Below are 24,778 nucleotides of genomic sequence, written 5' to 3'. Positions count from 1 at the left end.
ACCTAAGCTAGTCTTAATTGCTCTGTAGCCAATGAATTTGATCTTCCAATCCATGGTCCTTTACCTCCTCAGACAAACATGAACCACTCTGTCCAGTGTTTTGTGATTCTGGGAATCAAATGACATTTTCTTGCATGCTGAGCAAGGACTCTACCAAATAAGTTTCCTCCAAGTCCTGTTTCCTCTTTTTAGTTGTAAATTACTCCTGTGTTGAAAGGGTGTTTGTTTTTCATTGGTGTCTTAATTGGGGTTTCTATTGCTGTGAAGAAATACCATGACCACAGCAACTTCATAGGGGAAAAGATTTACTTGGGGTGGCTTACAGTTTCAGGGGTTTATTAATCTAATATCATCATGATAGGACATGGTGGCATGCAGGCAGACATGATGCTGGACAAAGAAATGAGAGTTCTGCATCATGATTCACAGGCAGCAGGAGTCTCTGTTCACACTGTGTGTATCTTGAACACAGGAGATGTCAAATTGGCCCCCAGAGTGACACACTTCCTTCAACAAGGCCGCACCTACTCCAAAAAGGCCACACCACCTAATAGTGCCACTCCCTATGAGTTTATTGGGTCCAGTTATATTCAAACCACCACAATTGGTATTTTGTAAGTCCTCTTTTAGGAGACGATCAAAATTCCCTTTTCCTATTCCTAGTACAGCATGTACATTTCAGTTGGAGCAAGTCTCTACCATGAACCCTTTTCACATATTGCTTGCCTTACTCATGGTTCTGACAAAATTCCTGACCAAAGCAAGATAAGGAAGAATGGTTTATTAGGACTCACGGTTAAAAGGAAAGTGAGTCTGTCACAAAGATGGCAAGGCAGTCAGAAAGCAGAGAGTGATAAGGTTTTCTGCTTAGTTCTCATTCTCCTTTTTACTCAGTCTGGAATCACGGCACATAGAAGGTGAGGTTCTCATTAGGTTGAATCTTCTGAGATTCAATGAAGTGCTATGATGCAGACATGCTAAATTTCTCCGACAGATGACAAAACGTTGCAGTGTAGTTAGGTGGACTTTGTTTGCAGGATTCCTATGAGTCTGTTGTTGTGGTGGATTCAAAGAAAATGGCTCGCAAAGGGGGTGGCACCAATGGAAGCTGTGGCCTTGTTGGAGTAGGTGTGGCCATGTTGGAGGAAGTGTGTCACTGTCTTGGCACGTTTTGAGGTCTCATTTATGGTTAAGCCGAGCTCAGTGAGACAGACCACTTACTGTTGCCTGTGCGAGATGTAGAACTCCCAGCCACTTCTCCAGCATCATATCTGCCCACACGCTGCCTCATCCCACCATGATGATAATGGACTGAACCACTGAACTCTAAGCTACCCAATTAAATGTTTTCCTTTATAAGAGTTGTCATAGTCATGGTGTTTCTTCACAACAATAGAAACCCTAACCAAGATGTTTTATGAGTGCGGGCATTTTTTTCATCCCAGCCATCTGGCTAGCTTTACCCGAAATAATCACACAGAAACTGTATTCATATAAACACTATTTGGCCATTAGCTCTAGCCTCTTATTAGCTAACTCTTACACCTTGATTTAACCCATTTCTATTAAATCAGTGTTCACCACAAGGTCGTGGCTTACTGGGAAAGATTTAGCATGTCCGACCTGGCGTCTCCATGGCGGCTCTCTCTCTCCTGCTTTCTTTCTCCCAGAATTCAGTTCTGTTTTCTCCACCTATCTAAGTTCTGCCCTATCAAAAGGCCAATGCAGTTTCTTCATTCAACCAATGAAAGCAACACATAGACAGAAGGAACTCCTACACCACCAAGACAGAAGTTGTACCAGGGACTGGCAAATTTCTGTGATAGGCCTGATCATGCTTTTGTTTGGAAGAATTCAGACTTTAATATTTTGGGTTAGGAAGACTGTAAAATACTTTAAGCACTGCTTAATGGACCATATTAGTAGGAGAATGGAAGACAATGGGTGCTGAGAATGAGTTGAACTGTGGTGGACTGGTTCAAGAGGTCTCAGAGGAGAATTTTAATATTTTGCTTAGGGTTCTTTCTTGTGATATTTTGAAGAAGAAAGTGACTGCCTTTTGCCATTGTCTGAAGAGTTTGCCTGAGGTGGAAATGAAGTGTATTGTATTAATTGGCAGAGGAAATTTCAGAACAGTCTAGTATAGACTATGTTGTATGATTATTAGTGATAACTTTAATGAAGGTTTATAATGAACAGGAGCAAGCTGAGAAGGGTAAATTGCAAAATGTAAAATTTGAGGCGAAAAGGAGCACTAGGAAGTGGAATGGAGCTAAGTTCTTCTCCGAAAGAACTAAACAGATGAAATGGAATAAAGGGGGTAGTGACCTTAGGGAAAGATCTGACCCAGCTAAACTTCCAACTCATGAAAAGTAATTAAGGAAAGCCTAGAGTAGGGTGTGATGGTGCCTTCTTTTAATCCCAGCACTCCAGAGACTGATGGATCCCCGAGTTTGAGGTCAGTCTGGTCTACAGAGCAAGTCCTGAAACATCCAATCTTAGGCAGTGAAAGAAAGCAGAAAACTGGTGAAGATGCAATTGAACAAGGAGGCCATGTTCCAACCAGAGCAAGCAGCAGAACTTGGAAGATGTAGCCTCATGGTTCTGACTTTAATGTTAGGGACAGATAAAAGGGGATATGGCATTTAATTATGTGACTAAGGAAAGCTTCTGAGGTCAATCGTGTGTCAGAGGTCTCTTTGAATGGAGACCTAGTAGATATGTCATTGCATGAAACTGTGAAGTTGAAGCCTGGTTGCCTTGGAGACCCCAAGATCTTATAGATGCCAGAGTCATGGGATACCTGTTGAGGAAAGCTACTAACAGAGAGTGGAAGCAGACCAAGAAAAAGACGTGTGTTTCAGTCAACAAAGTTGAAAGAAATTGAAAATATGAAGAATGTTTTGATATTAGATATGAATACACAGAGTTTGGGGGTTTCTTAGCTAGTTTTCTGTCTTGCTTTGGTCCAGTGTTTCCTCACTATGCCCCCTTCCCAGTGCTTTGGAATGATAATATATATCTTGTGATATTATATGTTGGAAGTATGTGATACCTTTTTGATTTTGATTTTTATAGGAGATTATAGTTAAGAGAATGCATAAATCTCAGAAGAGACTTTAAACTTTGGACTTTAAAACATTTCTGAGATTGTTGTAGATATGGGAACTTTTGAAGTTGGACTGAATGCATTTTTGTATTATGATATGGCTACAAGCCTTTGAGGGCCAGAAAGTGGAATGTGGTTGTTGGAAAGAAAATGCTGCCCAAAGGGAGTGGCACTAATGGGAATTGTGGTCTTGGTGGAGTAGATGCAGTCATATTGAAAGAAGTGTGTCACTGTCTTAGCAGGCTTTGGGGTCTCATATATGCTCAAGACATGCCCAGTGAGATAGACCACTTTCTGTTATCTGTGGAAGATGCAGAACTCTTATCTATATCTCCAGCACCATGTCTGCTTGTGTACCACAATGGTGATAACAGCCTGAACCTCTGAACTCTAAGCCAGCCAACTAAGCATTTTCCTTTATAAGAGTTTCATGGTCGTGGTGTTTGTAAGTTCTCATTGAGACTAATAAAACTATGTTGTGAGGGCTGGTGTGATGGTTCAGTTGGTAAAGGAGCTTGTGGGTAAACCTGAATAATGACCTGAGTTTGATCCCTGGAACCCACTTCTGGATAGAAGGAAAGAATAAAAAAAACTGTCTCCCATACATTGTCTTTAACATATTTCAAAAACTGACCTCTACACATACTCTGTGGCATGTTACTAACACACACACACACACACACACACCAAATGTAATTTTAAAAAAAATTAATGTGTTTTGAGTTAAGCAATAATCAGTTTTACCTACAATATAACCAAGGTCCTCATAAACTGGGAGCAGCATACACATGTATGATCTTGTCAAATGCCCTTGAGAGAGATGAAAATCCTAATGTGGAAGGTTAAATCTCCTGCTCTGCTCTCCATTTCCTCCTCTTTCTCTGTCCTCATCTTCTCAGCATCCAACTAACATTGTCTAATACCAATGCTGCCTCAGTACAAGTGATTTCTGTCCCTGCTATTTTACAACATGTTAGTTTGTACTCGGCAATTTTCAGGTTGAGCTCCCTTTTGCTCCAAGCATTCACCCCTCTGCCTGGCTCCATGCACTCTGCATTTCTCGAAAGGCTTGTGGTTTTGGTTCCCTGGTTTTCCTAAGGCATTGTCTTTTCAAACAAACTTTTTGACTGACATCTCAATACGAACTCTGTGTGGAACCCCAATACCACTACCACCACACAAAGACTTAAACATAACAGGTTACTAAATGTGCCTACATTGTATCTCAGTCTCTGAAAGTATAGACTGTAAGTTTTGCAAAAATAATGGATATAAAATTGTTACATGGAATAGAATATGTGTCCTCTTTCTTCTATTGAGTGTATATGTATTTACACAGTAAAAGATTTGGGTTGTGTCATCTTTTCTTAAAAGAGAGTTCTTCTGTTTGTTTGGTTTTTTTTTTTTTTGAGACAAGCTTTCACCATATAACCTGGCTTACCTGAAACCCACTATGTAGACAAAGTGCGTCTCAAACTTAACAGAAATTTACCTGACTCTGTCTCTTGAGTACTAGAATCAAAGGCGAATGCCACCACTTTCAGTCCTTGTCTCCATTTTAAGTAGAAAAGATTTCATGTAGAGAATTATTAAATCATAGGGCACTAGGAACATGCCTGGTAATGATGGTAATCAATCCCAAGGATCATCCAATAATTTGTTTGAGAAGAGGGATTCACCAAATGTCCTCGTAGGAAATTTGACTGCATAGTTTCAAGTCTTTATTTCTCAGGGGATAAAAATCTCTAAATGGTCTCATAGCTTCTAATTAGATACTAAAATGTCATCATAAGACTCCGACAACGTGAACACGCATATCAATTTGGGGGTGGAAAAGGCATTGAGTCATAGGAAATTTTAACACATGGAAGAGTTGAACTTTAAAAAAGTTCTAGACATGTAGCAGAGGAAATTCAACCATTACATTATTGTCCAATTTAATGTTTAAGTTTGAATAATTTTGGATATGCTGTTTCTGTTGACTCAGCCAGCATCCATACAGTCAATACAGATCCTGTAGAAATCTTGCTTGAAAATGAACTCTACACTTTAAAAGAATTCCAGTTCAGAAGCAAATACTCAGCAAGTTCAGAAGCAAAGTGTAGAAATATTCATTGAAATTACTGATGTTTTTTACAACTTTAAAAACGTAGAAACAGTCCACTCATTGTGAGAATTCTTGTCTATTTTTAAGTCACTGGAATCTTAGAGAGGATTTGATTGAAATCTTTAGAAGATTATAAGATTCTAATTAAGCTCATGTGGCCAAAGCTGACTTATTACATTTATAGGGTTTGTTTTGTTATCTGTAACAGGGTTGTATAAATGTTGGGCGCCACTCTGTTGTAATATGAGCGGCAGGGCTGCGTCCCCAGCACCCAGCCGCCCGCATTGGCTAGCTTATGCCCCGAAATAATTACACGGAAACTGTATTCTTTTAATCACTGCCTGGCCCATTAGTTCCAGCCTCTTATTGGCTAGCTCTTACATATTGATCTAACCCATTTTTAATATTCTGTGTAGTACCACGAGCTGGCTTACCAGGAAAGATCTTAACCTGCGTCTGTCTGGAGTGGGAGAATCATGGCAACTCCTTATTCGGCTCCTTTCTCCCAGCATTCTCTTCTGTTTACTCCGCCTATCTAATTTTCTGTCCTATCAGGGCCAAGTAGTTTTCTTTATTAATTAACCAATGAAAGCAACAGATAAATACAAGAACCACCTCCATCATATTGAAAAGTTGTATTTTATAATTTTTATTTTTAATAAATGGAGCTTTAAAAAAATAAACAGTAGCAAGCACATTCCATATATCAAGTGCTCTCAAACAGAATTAAAAATATATAGAGAGATGTTTGGTATAGAACTAATCATGGTGGCTGCGCCTGTGTGTGTATACATGTGAATATGTGAGTGTGTGCATGCATGTTCATAAACAAGTGCATGTATGTGTGTAAGAATGTGTATAAGTGTATGTAAATGTGGTGTGTGTGTGTTTGTGTGTGTGTGCGTGCTCTCATAATGTGACCTGGCTCTTTCTAACAGAGCTCTGAGTGGTTGCACACATACTTTCTCACCACCAGTCTGTCAGTAGCTGCTTCCAACTCAATTCTACAACTTCTCCTGGGCTCTGTAACTCTCCACACTAAACCGACATCCCCTTAAGAAGAATACAGGAATTTTCGCTTGAGGTAAGGCTTGTAGTCTGCCAAACTCTGACTGTGGAAGCCACATGCTCGCTTTCTTTCTTCCTTCCTTCCTTCCTTCCTTCCTTCCTTTCTTTCTTTTTTTCTTTCTTTCTTTCTTTCTTTCTTTCTTTCTTTCTTTCTTTCTTTCTTTCTTTCTTCTTCTTTCCTTTTTTCTTCCTTCCTTCCTTCCTTCCTTCCTTCCTTTCTCTCATCCTTCCTTTTTTATTTTTTAAAGACTTAATTACTTATTTCCTTTATATGTGTATGTGATTGTCATCATGAATTTATGTATAACATGTACATAAAGACTATGGGCATGGAGACCAGAAAAACCTCTAGATCAGATTTCCTAGTATTGGAGTTTCTGAATCTTCTGAGCCACCCTATGGATGCTGGACACTGACCAGGGTCCTCTGCAAAAGCAGTCAATATCTGTAGAGTTATCTTCTTGTACACTGTAAAGATTTGTCACTTCAGTTAGATTAATAAAACACTGATTGGCCAATAACCAGGCAGGCAGTATAGGCAGAATGATCAAACTAAGGATGATGGGAAGGAGAAGGGTGGAGTCAGGAGTCACCAACCAGATGCAGAGAGAAGAAGAGAGGCTTGCTGTACTGAGAAAAGGTACTGCCATGTGGCCGAGCATAAGGACTATGGGTTAATTTAAAATGTAGAGCTAATTAGACAAGCATTTATAGGTAATATTAAGCCTCTGTCTGGTAATTTGGGAATTGGCTTCCAGGTATTTCGGACCAAGCTGCTCCACAAAAGGAAACTTTTTCCTATAGTAAGTGCTGCTAACCATTGAGCCATCTCTCTAGTTTTTTTAAAATATGCAATTCAATTTAATCATGCTTCTCTAAGTCCTTATGTTTAGACTCTAGCCTTATACCAAAACCACTGAAGATTCATTCTGCCCAAGCTCCCATTAGGACCACTAACAATATGACTGACAGGTTCAAAATGACCCCACTATGTAGAAGTGATGGTAGGGAGGGCAGGCTGTAGATATTTGGTGCAGGAGAAACAGGGATGCCTCAGCACTTTCTCTGTGTTGCCATGGCCATTAGAATAACATGGCTAATAAACTGCTGGGTGCTATGTTGCTGCTGTGTGGTTTGTTCTGTACTTTTAAGACAAGCAGTCCTTAGCTGTTTGGCCTTGACCAGGGCCCAGCACCCTCAGAGCCTCTGTGTTCGAGTCCACCTCAACCCATGTTGCTATTCCAGAGGAGCTGATCTCAACCCCACCTCATGCTATGAAGGTCCATAAACATCAAATATTGGCATACAGTCAATTATTTTCTTGATTTCTCAGACTTGGTTACTTATGCTTTTCTGCATTTTGTTTACCTGGGTACACAATGTGTCTGCTTTTGGTCCACATTTACTCTTGAACTGTGACATCCCTCTTGTATTCAATGCTGCTGCTCTTCTGAGAGGCCCTCTAGTCTCAATAGGGAAGCTCTACAGGTTCAAACAAAGGCCTCCATGGACTGTTCAAGAGAATTTCCAAGTAGATTGTTCCTTGAAAAAATATGATCATTCTTATTCTAACCCATTTCCTCCTCTGCCTCTTCTTCCTATTCTTTTTGGGGTTTTTAGAAACACTGTCTTATGTTGCCCAGGCTAGCCTCAAATTGACTATGTAACCAAAGTTGACTTGTGATTTCTGATACTTTGTTGAAATTCTGAACCTTCCATGTCCATCTAGAGTGCTGAGATCGGAGGTGTGTACCACCATTTTCCATTTCTGGAGTTCTGAGAATTAAACTTGGTACTTTGTGCATGCTAGAAAAACACTCTACCAACTGAGCCAGAGACCCAAGCTGCCATTTTTTTCTTAAATGATAACATTAACTCTGAAAGGTTGAAATTTTTGCACATGGATAGACACTACTTAGGAGCTCTTGGTTACTTCTATAGACTGTAAAATCAATAATGATAAAAAATGATAGCAACTGTCACCCAGACAGTGACACTAATAGATGGGCTGATACCCAGAAATCCTGTGTATAAACATCAGGCCTTCCACTTAGGACCTCTGCTTCATCCTCTTATTTGACCCTGAGAAAATCTGGGTGTGCCATCAAGTACCTGCAGGCCTGGGTAACACTGAAAGAAACAATTGCTAAATAATAAATGAATAAATACAAAAGTCATTAAAACTTGCATATAGTACTTATATACTTATATACAGCTGGAGTTTGCAGAAAGCCACCCAGTTCATGGGGCTACTCAGTAATTGTTGCCGACGATTATTAAGAGCCCTTAAAGAGACATCATAGGAAAACATTGTGCAACACACATGGATTGTTCCCTGCTTCCTGATGTTTCTGGATCCCCTCTTTTTTTTGTACTGTGCCCACTCAATCTGGTTTAGTTAATGGCAGCCACCTTGCCTATAAAACGCAAATGTCCTTTTATCAGCTCCACCATATCAATTTCATGAGGATGTAGCTTCTCGGACCAGAATACCAACTGTGTAAGAAGTGCAATGAATTATAGTCCGGTTTTGAAGGCAATGATATGAGCTAATCAGAAACCACAGATGACGCAGGGTGACTTGGGCCTTACGGTTTTGTGCATAACGTGATCTGGATGCATAAACCAGGAATATCTTTGATTTTAACATGTTTTTACCCCTCTTTTCACAAAACAAGATTCTTTTAATTAAAAACATTTTTTAAAAGTTCAGTATGTGTAATTGTTAGCACCTGCTATGTGTTACCAACAGCTGTTTCCCACTTACCTAGGGGAACTGTTGTAATTATTCTGTAAGCATACTGGAATGGCATTTACCAAGATGTCTGTGAAAGTTTCATTTGTGGGTTTGTAGCATATTTGGTTGCTTATTTTTTTTAACCCCCCCCCCACTCCTTTCTGTTTTCAAGCATCCACACTGACCCAGCTCACCAAAAGCAGAAATGTCCTTTGCGGCTAAGAAAACATTTCTAAATCTGGCATTGGCGATGCACATATTATTCTCATGGCGCTATTATTGAAATTAAATCTCACCTATACGTCTCTTAAGAGCTAACCCAGACCCCATGCAATATGGAAGCCCTAAATCTTCATTATAAATGCATAACTGCATTTTTAGAAAGGTGTCATCCCTGTATCAGCTTGACTTTAACAGAAGCTGCATTGAAAATGAGTGTTCTTTATTTTTTCAGCGGTCTTACAAGAAGCAGTCACTTTGAATTCTTCATTTATGATACTAATCACACAATTACCTACAGGCATGTAGGTTTCAGCCAAATAATAGCCCAATTGCAAACAATGAATAAGGAGAGATAGCTCTATTCATAACCACTGTTTCAACTGAGCTTGGTAATAATCAAAGCAATCTGAGGGTGACTCATTAATTAATTGACGTTCTTTTTTATTATGTGCTATTGAGTTAATGAGTAATTTGGGTGAGATAATTCTCTGAACACATCGATTACTTGAGATGTTTTCTGAGGCTTTCACACCAATGACATGCTGTGTCGTTAGAAGATGTTCATATTTGTGTGTTCATTACGGGTAAGTTTAAGATGGGGGCCAACACTCAAAAGGGCTTAGTTAAAGGACTGGATACATGAGATCTGTCTCTGTGTGTTCACAGGCAACTAAGCACACAGAGCAAGGCCTGACACACAGTGGGCATTCAGGAAAGTCCATCTGAAATAGTGGCCGTCTCAAACCTCGGTTTCTTATTACGCTAAATTAAAATCACATTAAAAAGAAAAGCATGTTATAATGGCATTTTTAAGAAAAAGTAGTGATCAAAAGGCTTTTGCTTAAATTGTGTTCTATGTTAATGGCCTATTGCCATAAACATGCAGATTGTTTTAACAACTCACTGAAGGGAACACTGCACATGTTTGGTCTGCATCATTTCTGCGAAATGGCCTAAGTGACGATTCAAAGAGCAATCTGCCTAAAATGATAGTTAAAACAAAACTGTGTGCGGAGGGGTATGTTTACCAGAGATCCCATTGTCACTTCCCTGCTTCAATTAAGGCAGCACGTGTCTTTCTTGAAAACATAGAATTTAGTCGACATTTTGGTTTCAATTCATTTTACAGAAAATTTGAAGTTTAGTCTGCAGACAGCAACAGAGTTGCTTTCTTCTAGGTCACTTAAATATATGTATATTCACAAAAAACAATCATTGTTACCTTTGTTTTGGACAATTTTGGTCTTTTTCTTTTTTCCCACGAAAGTAAAAGAGTGGAGAACTTCCTACTTCAGGGATTTTCGACATTCTCGTTGAAAGAGGCTCTGAGGTGGCTTCCTTAGGCTTGTTGGGATTGACCTTTAGAAAGCAAGTTTTTCATTTTCATGTGGACACATACACACATGTGTTTTTCAGATCATCTTTGTCTTTGCCAACTAAGTGCAACCGAATAGTACAGTGCCTTTTTAATTGAAAACCTGAATCCAGATATTTAGAAAAGTGAACGAAAGAGTCCAGATGTGTACGGGCAAGATGAAGGTGAAATTATGAACAAGGGGCTGCTGTCATGCTCTTGATGCTGGTGGGGGGGTGGTCCCTCATCCAGAGCAGCCTGCAGAGATGCCCGCTGAGACGAGAACTTTCTCAGCTGGTGAATTCGGAAGTCTACTGGAGCATCAGGTATGATCTAGGGTCCACACAATGCCAAGAGAAGAGCTGACAAAAGGCAGGGGCTTTGCATGCCCAGGACAACCAGCCTAATATTTCAAGTCCAAACTGCTACTGCATGTGGCCAATTAACTGGAAAACAGCTTAAATGTGGAAATTTACCTTCATCTTGGTTCACAATTTCATGGAGATTAAAGATAATCTAAAGAGTTTAAGGCCTTAATCTTTACTTCAGGTGAGCCGTTTCCCCAAAGATTAAGCAAAAGCAAGGTAGACCCTGTTTGATTTGGGGATGGCAAGGGTGATTGAACAGCTTTCAGAAATCAGAAAGTTTGCTCCCAGGTGACACATATTTTGACCTGTTAAGGACACTATGAAAACCCATTTTGATTGGAAAAGTTAAGGACATTTGAAAACCATAATGAAAGACGTAATATCAAGAGAAGCCAGCAAGGGTGTTAGGTGAAGTTCTTGCTGTGTGTCCCCTTCCCTGGCTGTGTGTCCTCTTCCCTTGCTGTGTGTCCCCTTCCCTGGCTGTGTGTCCCCTTCCCTGGCTGTGTGTCCTCTTCCCTTGCTGTGTGTCCCCTTCCCTTGCTGTGTGTCCTCTTCCCTTGCTGTGTGTCCCCTTCCCTTGCTGTGTGTCCCCTTCCCTGGCTGTGTGTCTCCTTCCCTGGCTGTGTGTCCCTTCCCTTGCTGTGTGTACCCTTTCCTGGCTGTGTGTCCCCTTCCCTGGCCGGGTGTCCCTTCCCTTGCTGTGGGTCCCCTTTCGTGGCTGTGTGTCTCCTTCGCCTGTGGTGTGTCATCTTTCCCAATTTCGTTTTTGATGTCTTAAGCTAAGCCTGTTTTCTCACAAAACAAACTTTTGGAGCTGAGCGGGAAATAAGAATCACCTTGTGGATTCCAAATAGATTACAATTCTTCGATTTTCCTCCAATTTGAGCAAACGGGACTTGCACACTCTTAACCACAAAGCATTTGGAAAATGCACCTATCATTCACTTTTTACAGAACCATTTTTTTTCACGAGGCAATATTCAGATTCTCATGCATTTCCCGAATAAACTTATGTTTCATGATGATTCAAAGCCACACCAGCATTGTTTCCATATTAATATTCTGGCCCCAGACCAAGAATGTAGGTAGAACATTTAATCACCATCTGTAATGCAGAAACTGGCAGGGAAAATATGTAATACAAATAACGGTGGGGGACATTTCCTGTATATGCAATGGAGAACAATGAGAAAACCCTTGGTGCAGAGTTTGCTGGAGAACAAATATGGTTCACAGTGACCATTTGGAGTGGATTTGGGGAAAACTGGTCTCACCCCAGAATGCAAAACCAAAATAACAACGTGTGAGCAGAAGAGGGAACCAGAGTCTTGGTTTTATTTCCTTCATTGCAGTTTAAGTAAATCATTTCCCACAGTTTCTGTTTCTAGAACATTCTTCTTCATCAGCTATCATTTAAATAAGGGGAAAACACTTCATCGTGAAAAAGAAATGAAAAGATAGATTTTTAGCCCAAGTGTTACATGATCTGAGTAGGACGATGGCGAAGAACTCAAGGGGCACCATCCTGGTTTCAGTGGGGTCGCACTCCGGTCCGTGTGGTGTCATCAGTTCCTTAACCATAAAGACATCAAGCCCCATCTCCCAGGAGAAGCCTGGACAACATTTACACAAGGAATCTTAAATTTGAAAAATTATGTCATAATTGTGGTAATACCGTTTTCATTTAGAGTAACCCTTTGGAAAAAGAATTTACATGCTACCCAAAGGCACTATTTCACATAAGGTGTGTGATTGAGAAAAGAAAAGGAGAATAAATCTACAGTGAAGGTGAGGGACACAATAAAGAGAATTAAAAGGACATCACTAAGTCTTAAAGTCATTCTAAAAATGGCACTTTTCACGTTGGTATAAAACGAAAGTGCTTTAAGCTGAAATCTTTATTGTTTTTTTTTAAAGCTGATCTTTAGTCCCCTGAAAATAGGGGGTTATCATGAGACCATGAATACACCTAACTGTAGGAGCCATAAGGAGTGGGTGTCACTAACTGCTTTGCCAGTGTTTACTTATTTACTTTTGTGTTTCTAATGTGATAGTCTTGCGTTATCTGTGCGTCATCGGTGAGATTTGCTCTTCAGTTCTTACTAGAAAGGTATAGCTCATTGAAAATAGCTGGTAGACACAGAAAGCATAAATATACAGTAAGTTTAAACACTGATTGTACTAAATGCAACAATACAAAGAAGCAAACAAAACACAAATGGTAACACAATAAAACTGTATTACATTTGTGCTTCAGATATTACAATACATTATATACAATAGTCCAAAATAAACATCTCATGCCAAGTGACACAAAAACGAATAGCAAGCAAAAAAATCCAGCAATATATACATTACTTTTCTTTCTTTAATAATGGACATTCAACTCTTGAACTGGGGCAATTTTACTACATACAGATGCAGTCTGCCTTTTCTTCCAAATGGCCGGTCATTCTGCTGTCCTACCACTATCCTATTTAGTAGGTTCCTGTGTCAATTCTTATATACAGGTGAGCAAAAAAGATAAAGGGATGTAGTGCTTTGTGTTGTTGGGGGTGATGCCGACGGATCAGCGGACCTGGGGTGCGTAGCCTTCTTTCATCAGGCCTTCCTCGTAGTCTGTCTGGCAGAGGATCATGTTATTCTTTAAGAAAAATTTGTCTCCGACACAAAATCTGAAAGCATAAAAACATAAAGTGTGTTAGGACTCCTGAAATCTGAAAGACAGTCTTAGGAAGTTACTTTCACTGTAAAAGTTAAAATTGTGTTGTTTCATATATTAACACTTGCATACAGTCTTTCAAACTCCTCCTCATTTATAAACAACATAGGAGCAGCAAGGTCAGCATTTGGGACACCAATGGTGAAATTCCTTATTTCTTTTCTTTTCTCTTTTCCTTTTCCTTGCCACTTTGGCGAGGAGAAAATATTTGATCCATATACATCCCCATCAAAGTAAAATTAAATATGATATCAGTTCTTACTGGTCATGATCATGAATGGTTTTATACTGGTCCTTTGTCCAGTTAATATAAACTACAAAAATCATTACAGTGATTAGGAAATTGTCCAGTTTAAAGTTTTCTATTCCAGCCACCCTTTAATGCTGTTATTAAAATGTGACTAAATCTTAGCAATATGTAAGTGCCTACTGTCCAGTGCAAAGTGCCCAGGGGCTATTTTCCTCCATGGCAAATTCCCCAGCTATGAAATAGTAGATGTTACTTCCTAGAATGCTTCCTGTTAAGGCAGAGCAACCTGGAAGAACTTTCTCATGTTGATGTGATAAATAAAACCAGCTCCCAGCAGTTAATTATGCATTTTAGTTTATGAAGTATTGTTTAAAGTGCAAGACTCTAGTATTTTTAATAAGCGTTCTTTTTATATAGTTTTTCAGTGAGTGATACAATGAACACAATCCAGGTCAAAAGTAAATGCCGTGCTGTTTTCAGTACATTTAGCAATAAAGTAACTCTGGGGAGATGTGTGTATATATATATTCAAACAGCAGTGTTTGGTAGAGTTGACTGAAAACAACTCTGTAATTACACAGGCTGACCTCTGTGACCTTTGGTGGCGGTCATTCTTTATCAGATAGTCAATTCAGAGTGATGCTCAGGCAGAAATCTTAGTGCGTGGATTAAACTGTGAAGTGAAGGCCACCCTCTAATGCTCTGCAAAGTTGAAGGTTTAAATGAGGGGCACTTGGGCTGATTTACATTTGCAAAGATTGGAATTCTAGACAAACAGTGAATCTATTTATTTTCCATCCAGGCAGCTTTGGAAATTTATCCTTATACTAGCTAAGTGGATAGAGGGGAAAATAGTGTAATAAAAAAAGTAGACTGAAAAGAATTAGCTCTCCTCTTAAAGGAAAATTGCTCTGTTTATTTGTGGAATTTACTTTTTCCCTAGGATTACTGCCTACTGCTGATGTTGGTTTAAAGTAGAGGCTCAGCTCTGGTCTGGAAATCCTGGATTTGTTTGCTGCTGCATCTACTGGACAAGATGCACATTTAAGTTTGGGACTTCGAGTATATTTTCCTCTTTTGCTAGCTTTAGGCTGTATGCCTTAAATATTGCATTTAAACAGTGATGTTTAATATATCAGTTTATATAGATAGCATGACCATGAAGATATATTGGATAAATAGAAATATTCTTTTATTTGGACAACCCTTGGGAGCCCAAATTTGACTTTTATCTTTTATGGAAAATTAAGTAAAACAGCAATAAAGTCATGTTTAATGAGTGCTCAAGACAATCCAATTATATTACTGCTGAAATTACTTTCAACTCATTAATAATATAATATCATATCTGAATAAATACATTCAGTAACGTACTCCTGTCTTCTTGCTGTTATTGGGCTGGTTTTCCTACTACAGTACAAATGATCTGAAAAAAATTTTCAGTGTTCTTTGTCTTTAACTTTGTTTAATTTCTTATCAGGAACGTAAATTCTATTAGTCATCATATACAAAGATGGATTCTGTATTCCCATTCTGTCCTGTGGTATCCTGTCATTTGTAGCTCAGAGTCCTTAACGACAGAATATTTTATTTTGTAGGTAAGTATGATCAAGGTTATCACAGTGAGTTGTCACCTGGAAGCAGCAGTCCTAGGGACCTGGATTCATGTTCTGCTTTGGTCACACATGTGATGCTGGCATGGGTGCATGCCACTCTTTCCCTACTTAAGTTCTCTGTAGGAGAGATGAAGACACAGTATCCAACTATAGGGAACTACCAGGAAAAGCCCAGGGAAGGCAGGCAAACAAGCTGCCATGGATATGGTTCAGATTCCAGCCTTCCCGTGGTGGCAAAGACTAAGCCTCCCCTTTTGATCATGGGACTTGATCAGACTTGTTTCTCACATTCAGCCTAGTAGGTCAGCATTTAATTCCTGCACTGCTATTTATCGAATTTTTCATGTCTACATATTTGAGTATATGTACATGTTTGCATGTATGTACACTTGTATGACTTTCAGGGCTCTTACCAGAATGTCAAAAGACCTGTCTAGGTTCACACAGCCTAAGGAAATGTGGTGGAGAACTGGAGATGTTTCAGTTCTTTGTCAGCCCCTGGTTTGTTTTCTCACCCAGGTCAGGACGACGTAAAGAGTGAATCTAAGTTTATTGGTCTTTGTTTTCTTAAAATAAAGTCTCACCGTGTTGTTTGGACTAGCCTGCAATTCACTGTGAAGCCCACACTGGCCTCGAAGTTTTGCAACCATCACGCCTCAGACTCCTGAATGCTGCCATTGCAGGAATGAATTGCCACACCCAGACCCAGTCTTTGCATTACTGTATTCTCTTGTGCATTTTACATAAGTCTAACTACCATTTGATGAGGTGGATGCCACACGTCCCATTGGCTAGTACAGAGAGAGAGACATAGAGAAATGGATACAATATACAAAAGTGAGAGAAAATACATCAACAGAGCGAAACAGTCCTTTCTAAAAGGTTTCATAACTGACATATTAACAACTGGGTAAAGTCTTTTGTGGACATGTCGACCTATATGTAAAGGTAAAGATGATATAGAACACAGGTTAAAGGTATCACAGTCACACCTGATTTACAGAACAGTATAAACAATGTTTACTGCTGTGGTTAGGAGCAGACCATAGCTGTTCAATTGAGATCATTCTTGTCCCTAAAAATGTCCCATACAGGGGCTGGGGACAGGGTAAAGTGCTTGCCACCTGAGATTAAAGATCTTCGTTCAGTCCCCAGCATGCAGATAAATGGCCTGGCATGCCTGTGCTTGCATATAAGACTAGTACTGGTGAGGCTGAAACAGGATGATCCTGGAGGTGCTGACCAGTTGTTTTAATGAAACGGTTGAGCTTGAGGTTCAGTGAGAGATTTTGTCTAAAACAATAAAGCGGAGAGGCTACTACTACAGAAGACACCTAGTGAGTCTCTGGCCTCCACATGCACACTCACCTGTACACCCATCCACACAGCCACGTTCATGCATACAACATGTGGGAGCATATGTGTACTTACACGCAAACATGTACATATGCTCAGATGTGTAGACATGAAGCAATTAGACAAATCACAGTGTAGGTGTTAAATGCTCAACAAAATAAGGAATAACTTAAATTTTGTAACTTATTTCCAACATCATATAACCTGCTTTTTATGAGATTTAACATTTGTAAAAAAAAAAAAACATTTTGAATATGGTGATGGCTGAAGAAAGCTTTAAGTGTATTTAAGAGGCCAGCCTAAACCTCGGGAATGCCCTATCATCATCTTTCTTGTAATGCAGTCTTAAATGCTTGTGGAATGATCATTCTACTAGTTTTATCTTCATTTAAAACTTACTAAAGAAGAAAGAAAGGATGCCAATTAGGTTATTAACTCATCTAATATTCTTATGTGGAAATTAAGAATGCAGCTAGTTTCCAGCAGAGGACACGTCTAGCTGACTTCAGAAAGTTTTTGAGTCCTGAGAAGAGTAAGAATGAAGTATAATTAATAAACCTCTGCTCTAAAACAGGGGGCGTAGAGCAATTTCCCCTTTTATATTTCTTACTGTTTCTTTAAAATTCAATAAAGTGGTTTTAAATGTTTTCAACACTCTCGGTGTCCCCTTACCTCCCTCTCAAGGCTCCCACCTCTTCCAGTTAGAACAGGTTTATCAAAACCCTGTTCTAAGATGCCTCCATTTGTGATATGCATTTGAAGAAGCGAGAACATTAACTTAGTAGTCTTATTTCCCTGAGGTCAGTGATGTATAATTATAACTAATTTCTGTCTTTATAATGTTTAAAAAGAAGAGGAAATTTGGTATGTATTCCCAACATATCTGCTTTCTCACTCAGCATTCATAGCCACTAAAGGACAGAGAACTCCATACTGCAATATTCAGCAAGAGGTGTTTGCCAGTCCCTACACTCGTGAACAAATTTCCTGTCTCTTCCCCATTGACAGTCCAATTGTCATTGCATATCTCACCCCTTACAATCCCTTCAGCACCATGGAACACTATCCCTATTCTGAATCCTGCTATAAATTATTCAAAATCAACTTTACCTTAGCCCTGCAGGACCTATTTATACTTACATATTCTTCGTCAGAAAACAGAATGCTCTTCTGACGTCAGCTGCTCAGGAGAGTAACAACCTGACTTGCTTGGCTAAAATCTTGAGTTGAACACTCACTGTCTTGGGCAGAGTCCTTAAATATTTCTGCACATCTTCTATGTCTGTAAATTTGGTGCTTGTACATATGTTTATAGGGCTGACCATTTGTTGATGGTTCACCAGCCAGTGGGTGTGCTCTTCTCAGTGGAAGACTGCTTCTCTTGTCTACTCGTTCCTTAGTTACTTGTCTTTCTTCGCCTCTTGTTGAGGACTCCTGCCCTTTCCCAACTCCATGTTAACACATCTACTGCTCAGCTCCTGTTTATTTATTTATATAAACATCTGTGCACGAATAAGTATAACTTTTTCAGTCTGTAGTTATAATACATAGAATATATATTAACATGTGTATTTAATTATATATAATATTAGCAATCAATGAAAAGAGGGCGTAGATCCAAAAACAGCAAAAAAAAAAAAAAAAAACATGGAAGAGCTTGGGGGAAGGAAAAGGAAGGGCAGAATGATACAATTAAAATCTTAGAAAAATAAAAGAAATAATTATCATCATAATAAAAAAAAAGAAAAAAATTCTGCACTCCAATTTGATTGCCTACCCCAGAGTCTAAAAACATCATTTACATAATGATCATTTTGGGTATTAAATGAGATTGTTATGATTAATTATATATATATAAATATTTAAAAATCAATGAAACAAAGTATAAATCTTAAAAAAACTACAAATTTATACTTGCCATTTCAAGCTAATATATTTCAAAATCTTCCCTCTGTGTGTGTGAGTGTGTATGTGCATCTGTGCACACGCACGTGCAGTGTTCTTGTAGGTGCACATGGATGTTTATGAGCACAGAGGGCAGCAATCAGCTTCTACTGTACTCTTCTAGAGCCATCCACCAATCTTTTTGAGATAGAGTCTCTCACCGAGACAGGAGACTGACTGATTTGGCTAGGCTGACTGTCCAGGGAGTCCAAGGCATTTGCCTATGTCCATCTTCCCAGCTCTAGGATTACAGGTAGTTGCCACCATACTGGTTTTGGTGTTTTGTTATGTTATGTGGCTTTTGAACCTGGAATGCAGGGCCTCATGCCCACCAGGCAAGCATTTTACCAACTGAGCCCTGTCCCCAGCTTTACCAGGACCGTAGGACTCGTTCCTGTAACCTAAACATATCAGTCAGCTCCAAGGTGCGTCCCTGAACTTGAAAAAATGGATGCCTCTTCTCCCAGCATGTAGACCTAAGTCTAATTAAGCTTTACTGCAAGTCTCTGATATCTTGTCTCCCCCAGAGTGCTGAATGCATTGAGTTTCTTAAAGAAACTAGATTTTATTCACCTCTGCTTCCACAGGGCCTAGCACCGCTTCAGCCCTTAAAATAGAAAACAAATGTTGAGCCAGAAAATCAGCTCCAAGGGTCAATGTGTTTGCCACCAAGCCTTGTAACCTGAATTTGATTCTCAGAATCCTCAGGGTAGAAGAGAGGAGAGAATCAACTCCAACAAGCTATCTTCTGACCTCTAAACATGCACCATGGTAAAAACGTGCACACATACCAGAAAATTAATATATGTAAAATGTTTCTTAAATACCACAAAGAAAGGAAAAGGAAATATCAAGCAGACTGTTTTTTCCCTTATGTTCCAAGGTCATTATATTATGGAATAATCCTTTTGGACACTGTGAATATGTATCACTCTGATTGGTTTAATAAAAGGCTTAATGACCAATAGCTAGGCAGGATTTGGGGGGCTGGCAGAAAGAATGTTCGGAAGAAGGGTAGAGTCATGAGGAGACACCAATCTGATTGCCTACTCTAGAGGCTAAAAGTATCATCTACATAATGGTCATTTTTGGCATTAAATGAGATTGCTATGCTTATGTGTGATTTGGATTCCTCTCTGTATACTATAAATATGTTTTATTACCATTGGTTAATAAAGAAGCTGTTTCACCCAGTGGCTTAGCAGAGTAAAGCCTTGCAGGAAATCAGAACAGAGATAGAGAGAGTAGGTCGAGTCAAAGAGATGCCATGTAGCTGCCGGAGGAGAAAGGCCCAGAAACTATCTGATAAGCCACAGCCTTGTGGAAATACACAGATTAATAGAAATGGGTTAATTCAAGATGATATAAGAGCTAGCTAGAAATATGCCTGAGACATTGGCTGAACAATGTTGTGATTAATATAGTTTCTGTGTGATTATTTGGGTCTGGGTGGCCGGAATATGAAAGAGCAGTCTTTTTCTTCACACACACACATACACATACACACACACACACACACACACGTATGTATGTATGTATAAATAAATGAAACAAAGTATAATCTTAAAAAACACAAATTTAATTTATATTTGCATTTCAAATTAATATATTCCAAAATCTCTCTCTCTCTCTCTCTCTCTCTCTCTCTCTCTCTCTGTGTTTGTGTGTGTGTGTGTGTGTGTGTGTGGTGCAGAGTAAGCAGCATGGGCTTTACAAAGTAAAGGTAACCAAGTCATGTAAAAACAAGGTTGGTTAAAAGATACGGGCTAATTTAAGTTAAAAAGAATTAGTTAGAAACAAGCCTAAGCTATCAATTGAGCTTTCACAATTAATAAGAAATCTGTGTGTCAAAATTTGGTAGTTTGCTAGAGGGACAGGGAAAAACTAGATACATCATTTAGTTTTCTGTGGAGGAACTTTTCAGCCCTTAATAAATTAACCTAGTATAGAGATTTTTTTCAATTCCAAATGAAAATTAAATTATCATAAAATAAGTTCCAGAAAGATCTTCCCCACTTTCCTTACTTTTTAAAGGGAGATATTTTGGTAATTAAAATACAGGACCTGCAGTTTTGCTAGAAAAGGCATAGCCCTGCACATACCATCATTATTGCTTTCTGTCTCTCTGTGTGGTGTGTGCACATGGATATTCATGCATGTACATGTGTTCATGTGCATATATATTATGCTGTGTGTGTGCAGGGGTGTTCATTTACTGATGCACAAATATATATGGAGGCCAGAAGAAGACAGTGGGTGTCCTCTAGTACACGGCTCCTTACTTATTATTGCTATTATCAAGAAATCCTTGGAATATTCTTTTAATCTCATTAAACAAGAATTTTTGTTAGGGGGGTTGCTTTGCAAGTAGTTCACTATGTGTAGAGGTCAGAGGACAATGTAAAGGAATCAGTCGGTTCTACGCTGTGGATAGAGTATAGAGTCAGTGTGTCGGTTCCTCTACACTGTGGATTTCCAGAATCACAGTCAGATTCTCCAAGGGTAAGTGTTTTGTCTACTCAGCCATCTGACTGGACCTTCTTGACTTTTAAGATAGTTTCCCACTGAATCTGGGGTTTGCGTATTCAGCTAAATGGCCACGTAAACAAGCTCCGTGGAACTTGTTTTCTGTGTCCCCAACACTTAGATTACAGGCATGCAACCACTGGCCTGGACTTTTAGGTCGGTGCCCTGTATCTGACTCAGGCCTTCTTACTGTTGTGGTAAGCACTTGACCTTCACTTGAAGAGAATTCTCCCCAGCCCCTATTTTACTGTTTTTTTTTTTTTTTTAAATATTTGGAAATAATTTTGGTCTTCATACTGAGTGTTGCAACAAGGCTTTGCAAGGCTTCGTCGGGACGTGGCCACACTGGATATGTCTCCACAGCAACATTCAGTGGAAGAGGGGCATCTCCTACCTTGAGACCCATCTGTATTCAGGGTGACCACGTCTGTGTGCTCTGCCTGACTGATGAAGATGAGCTGACTTTCTGCATCGAGGAAGTTTGTCTTGCAAGGACCACAACGACAAGACAATCACCTATTGCTAATTGTGCATAGCCAGTGCTAAAGATATGCAGCCACTTTACAGCAGGTAATAAATGAAGCGGACATAGAAATGTATTAGGTGCTTTGGTAATGAGGTTGGGATTGTGCTTGGCAGCCATAAGAATGCAAGCCATTTTTAGAGTCAAAATTTAGGAGCGCTTGTCTTACTTGACTGAGTTCTACTGAGCAGACAGACTTAATTGTGAATGTAACTTTTTATTTCCATGATGAAATAAAACTGATCTATGATTTGTAAACAGCATTAACAACCTTCAATTACTTTGTATTATAATGGGATTCAGGCTGAATCTAGCACTTGAACGATGCTTTCATTGTCAGTGCAGGACGTAGATAAAATATGGACGCCTGACCTGGTAGGCAAATGGACATAGGGCATGAACAGTTCCCAGAGTAGAAAAATCTGAAGGGCTACAAGTCAGCAAATAAACACCAATTAAAAATTATACTCAGGTAGCAGCTTTCGTCTCTCAAGGTGACAAGAATTTCTTTCTAAATAATAAGCCCCAAGTGTTAGGTTGAATATGTGAGATCATGAGGAAACTTGGTGTGGGAAACATAGGTACAACTTTTATCAAGATCATTTGGTCAATATTTACCCTAAGCGTTCAAATCATTGTATTCTTTGACTAACTAATTACACTACTGTGAACTTTCCCTGACACTGATTTGAATATTTGTCTGCTTTATTGATGATACAAAATGGACTATAGAAATGACCAAACCATCAGAGCACACAATGTAGACTTAATACTTGATGATAAAAAGGAATGTAAAATATGTTAAAAGAATTTTAATGGCAAGAATGAAGATGAATAAATAGTTGAGACTAAATGAAAGAGTTCACGGGCCATACATTAAGACCCTTCCCTGTTAAATCGATTAACATGGTATTTTATTAACTCATTCTGTGCATTTGTATCATAGTCAGTACACTCATCTCTTTAACTCCTCCCAGACACACCCCACCTTCCCAGCTCCCTCCCACCTTCATGACTTATTTCTCTTACTACTACAACGACTGTGACTACTTCTATTAATAGACAAGAGTCTCACCATATCCTGCAGGCTTACACCTAACTGGATCTTCCTGCCTCCAATTCCTGAGTGATGAGATTACAGGAAGTTACCATCATGTGGGAGAGTCCTCTTCCTATTTTTTAATCTGACTAAATATCAGTATAATATATAGAAGTTATGCATAATTTGTTACATATTCATAAAGAAAAATCATGAGTGACTATATGCTAAGATACATTTTTTTTAGAATAGTGAAGGTTTGAGTACTTTCTCATTTTTAAATTTTTTTTCTAAAAATCTGAAAGCTTTGCTTAAGTAGAACAGTTAACAGGGTGGTTTCTTAAAGACAGCTCTCATTGCTCCTGCCATCACTGAATCAATCTGTCACATGAACAGAGGTGTTTTACCATTATGGCTAACACTCTTTGAAAATGTGTGTGCACATGTTCACACGCAAAGAACTGTGTTTTGATGGATGCATGGACATTTTTGTGTGTCCACATTTTTATAAAAGATAACATGTGAACTTTTTAGTTTATTGTTGGCTAAGTATCACCTAAAACTGATGTCTTTGATGATATAAACCATTTGTTGGGGAGAATCAAGACACAAGATGTCTCCTGGGTTATTGCCTAGGTAATGAAATAAGTTATATTAGGAAATATTCTAGACATCTAAATTTGGCAAGAGACACTATTGTGTTATATATTTTATAGAAATATCAGGATACTGGGGTATAATTTGGACAGGGAAAATTATAGATATAGAAGGAATAAACTTTTAAAATGCATTCAGTACTTGGTGAAAATTATTTTATTTAACCTCTAGACTTTGTAAGACAAATATATGATTTTATTTTATTGACACAAAAATGTAGCAGTTTTGAGAGGTTACATAACACACTAAAGAATTACAAAGCCAATAATTTACTGAATGTATGATGGGGCCAGAATTTGAATCTGTTTTCACCACAGACATCATATCTTATTATTTCTTAGGGCCTCGTGAAGATACTTTGAATAAAACAGGACTTTTCAGAGAAAGTTACATAAATTGAGAATGTAAAGCAATATTTATTGATGACACACTCTGTGGACATTTTCTTACAGATACTAGACATTCTCGAAACTCCAGCAAGGGTCTTACAATTCGAATACCTGTAGTTTTGATATGCACAGTTTTGTTGTGTTTGTGTTTGTTTGTTTGCTATTTGAGGGTCTCACTATGTAGTACCAGTTGTCTTTAAACATGATAGATAGACCACACTCATCTTGAATTTACAGAAATCTGCCTTCCTGTACCTCTGATATACTGAGATTAACTGTGAGCACCAGCATGCCTGGCCCTGGTAGGCATATCAACAGTATGCTAAACTCGGCATTACCTGTGGAAAACAGGTTGTAGCCACAGAATAATTCCCAACAGAGAGTATAATTTTCAACAAAGAAAAAAATGAAGGAGTTATTATACTCTTAGTTGAAAAGAGTTTTGAAATTGAGTAATCATGTGTTACAAATGAGGAAACTGGATGATTCAGAGAGATGATGTAATTAGTTTAAGACTGCACAGCCCATTTGTAGCAGGGCCCAAACTACAACTTAGCCTCCTAGACTTCTGTGTAGTATTCTTCCCTTTGTTTTCTTTCCAATGCTGGTAATTGTATAATTATTAGCTTCATTTGACTTCCCCCTCAAGGATATTGGAGGTAGCTAAGAGTGTGTAGGGACCGTGCTTATGATTCCAGAGAAGAAGCCAAGAGATGGGGAAGTAATAAACACAAACAAGATAAAAACAAACTTCTTCTTGTTACCAATTCTTTGCCTCTAAAAGAATTACA

At 38.8% G+C, this 24,778-nt stretch overlaps 1 protein-coding gene across 3 annotated transcripts in view; it reads right to left on the bottom strand.

Annotated features, from left to right (window-relative positions):
• Nucleotides 1-11,932: 11,932 nt before the first annotated feature.
• Nucleotides 11,933-24,778, bottom strand: part of Lmo3 (LIM domain only 3) — a 59,794-nt gene continuing 46,948 nt past the window's right edge. The window contains exon 4 of one of the 3 annotated variants that reach the window (XM_057774488.1): nucleotides 11,933-13,640. In XM_057774488.1, the coding sequence (XP_057630471.1) occupies nucleotides 13,535-13,640 (106 nt within the window). In that variant the 3' untranslated portion in view covers nucleotides 11,933-13,534. The remainder of the gene's footprint in view (nucleotides 13,641-24,778) is intronic. The other 2 variants (XM_057774507.1, XM_057774498.1) reach the window with 2 other exon arrangements.

Source organism: Chionomys nivalis, chromosome 1, assembly GCF_950005125.1.
Source record: "Chionomys nivalis chromosome 1, mChiNiv1.1, whole genome shotgun sequence".
NCBI classification, from domain to species: domain Eukaryota; kingdom Metazoa; phylum Chordata; class Mammalia; order Rodentia; family Cricetidae; genus Chionomys; species Chionomys nivalis.
This window is presented reverse-complemented; position numbering and strand designations above follow the sequence as displayed.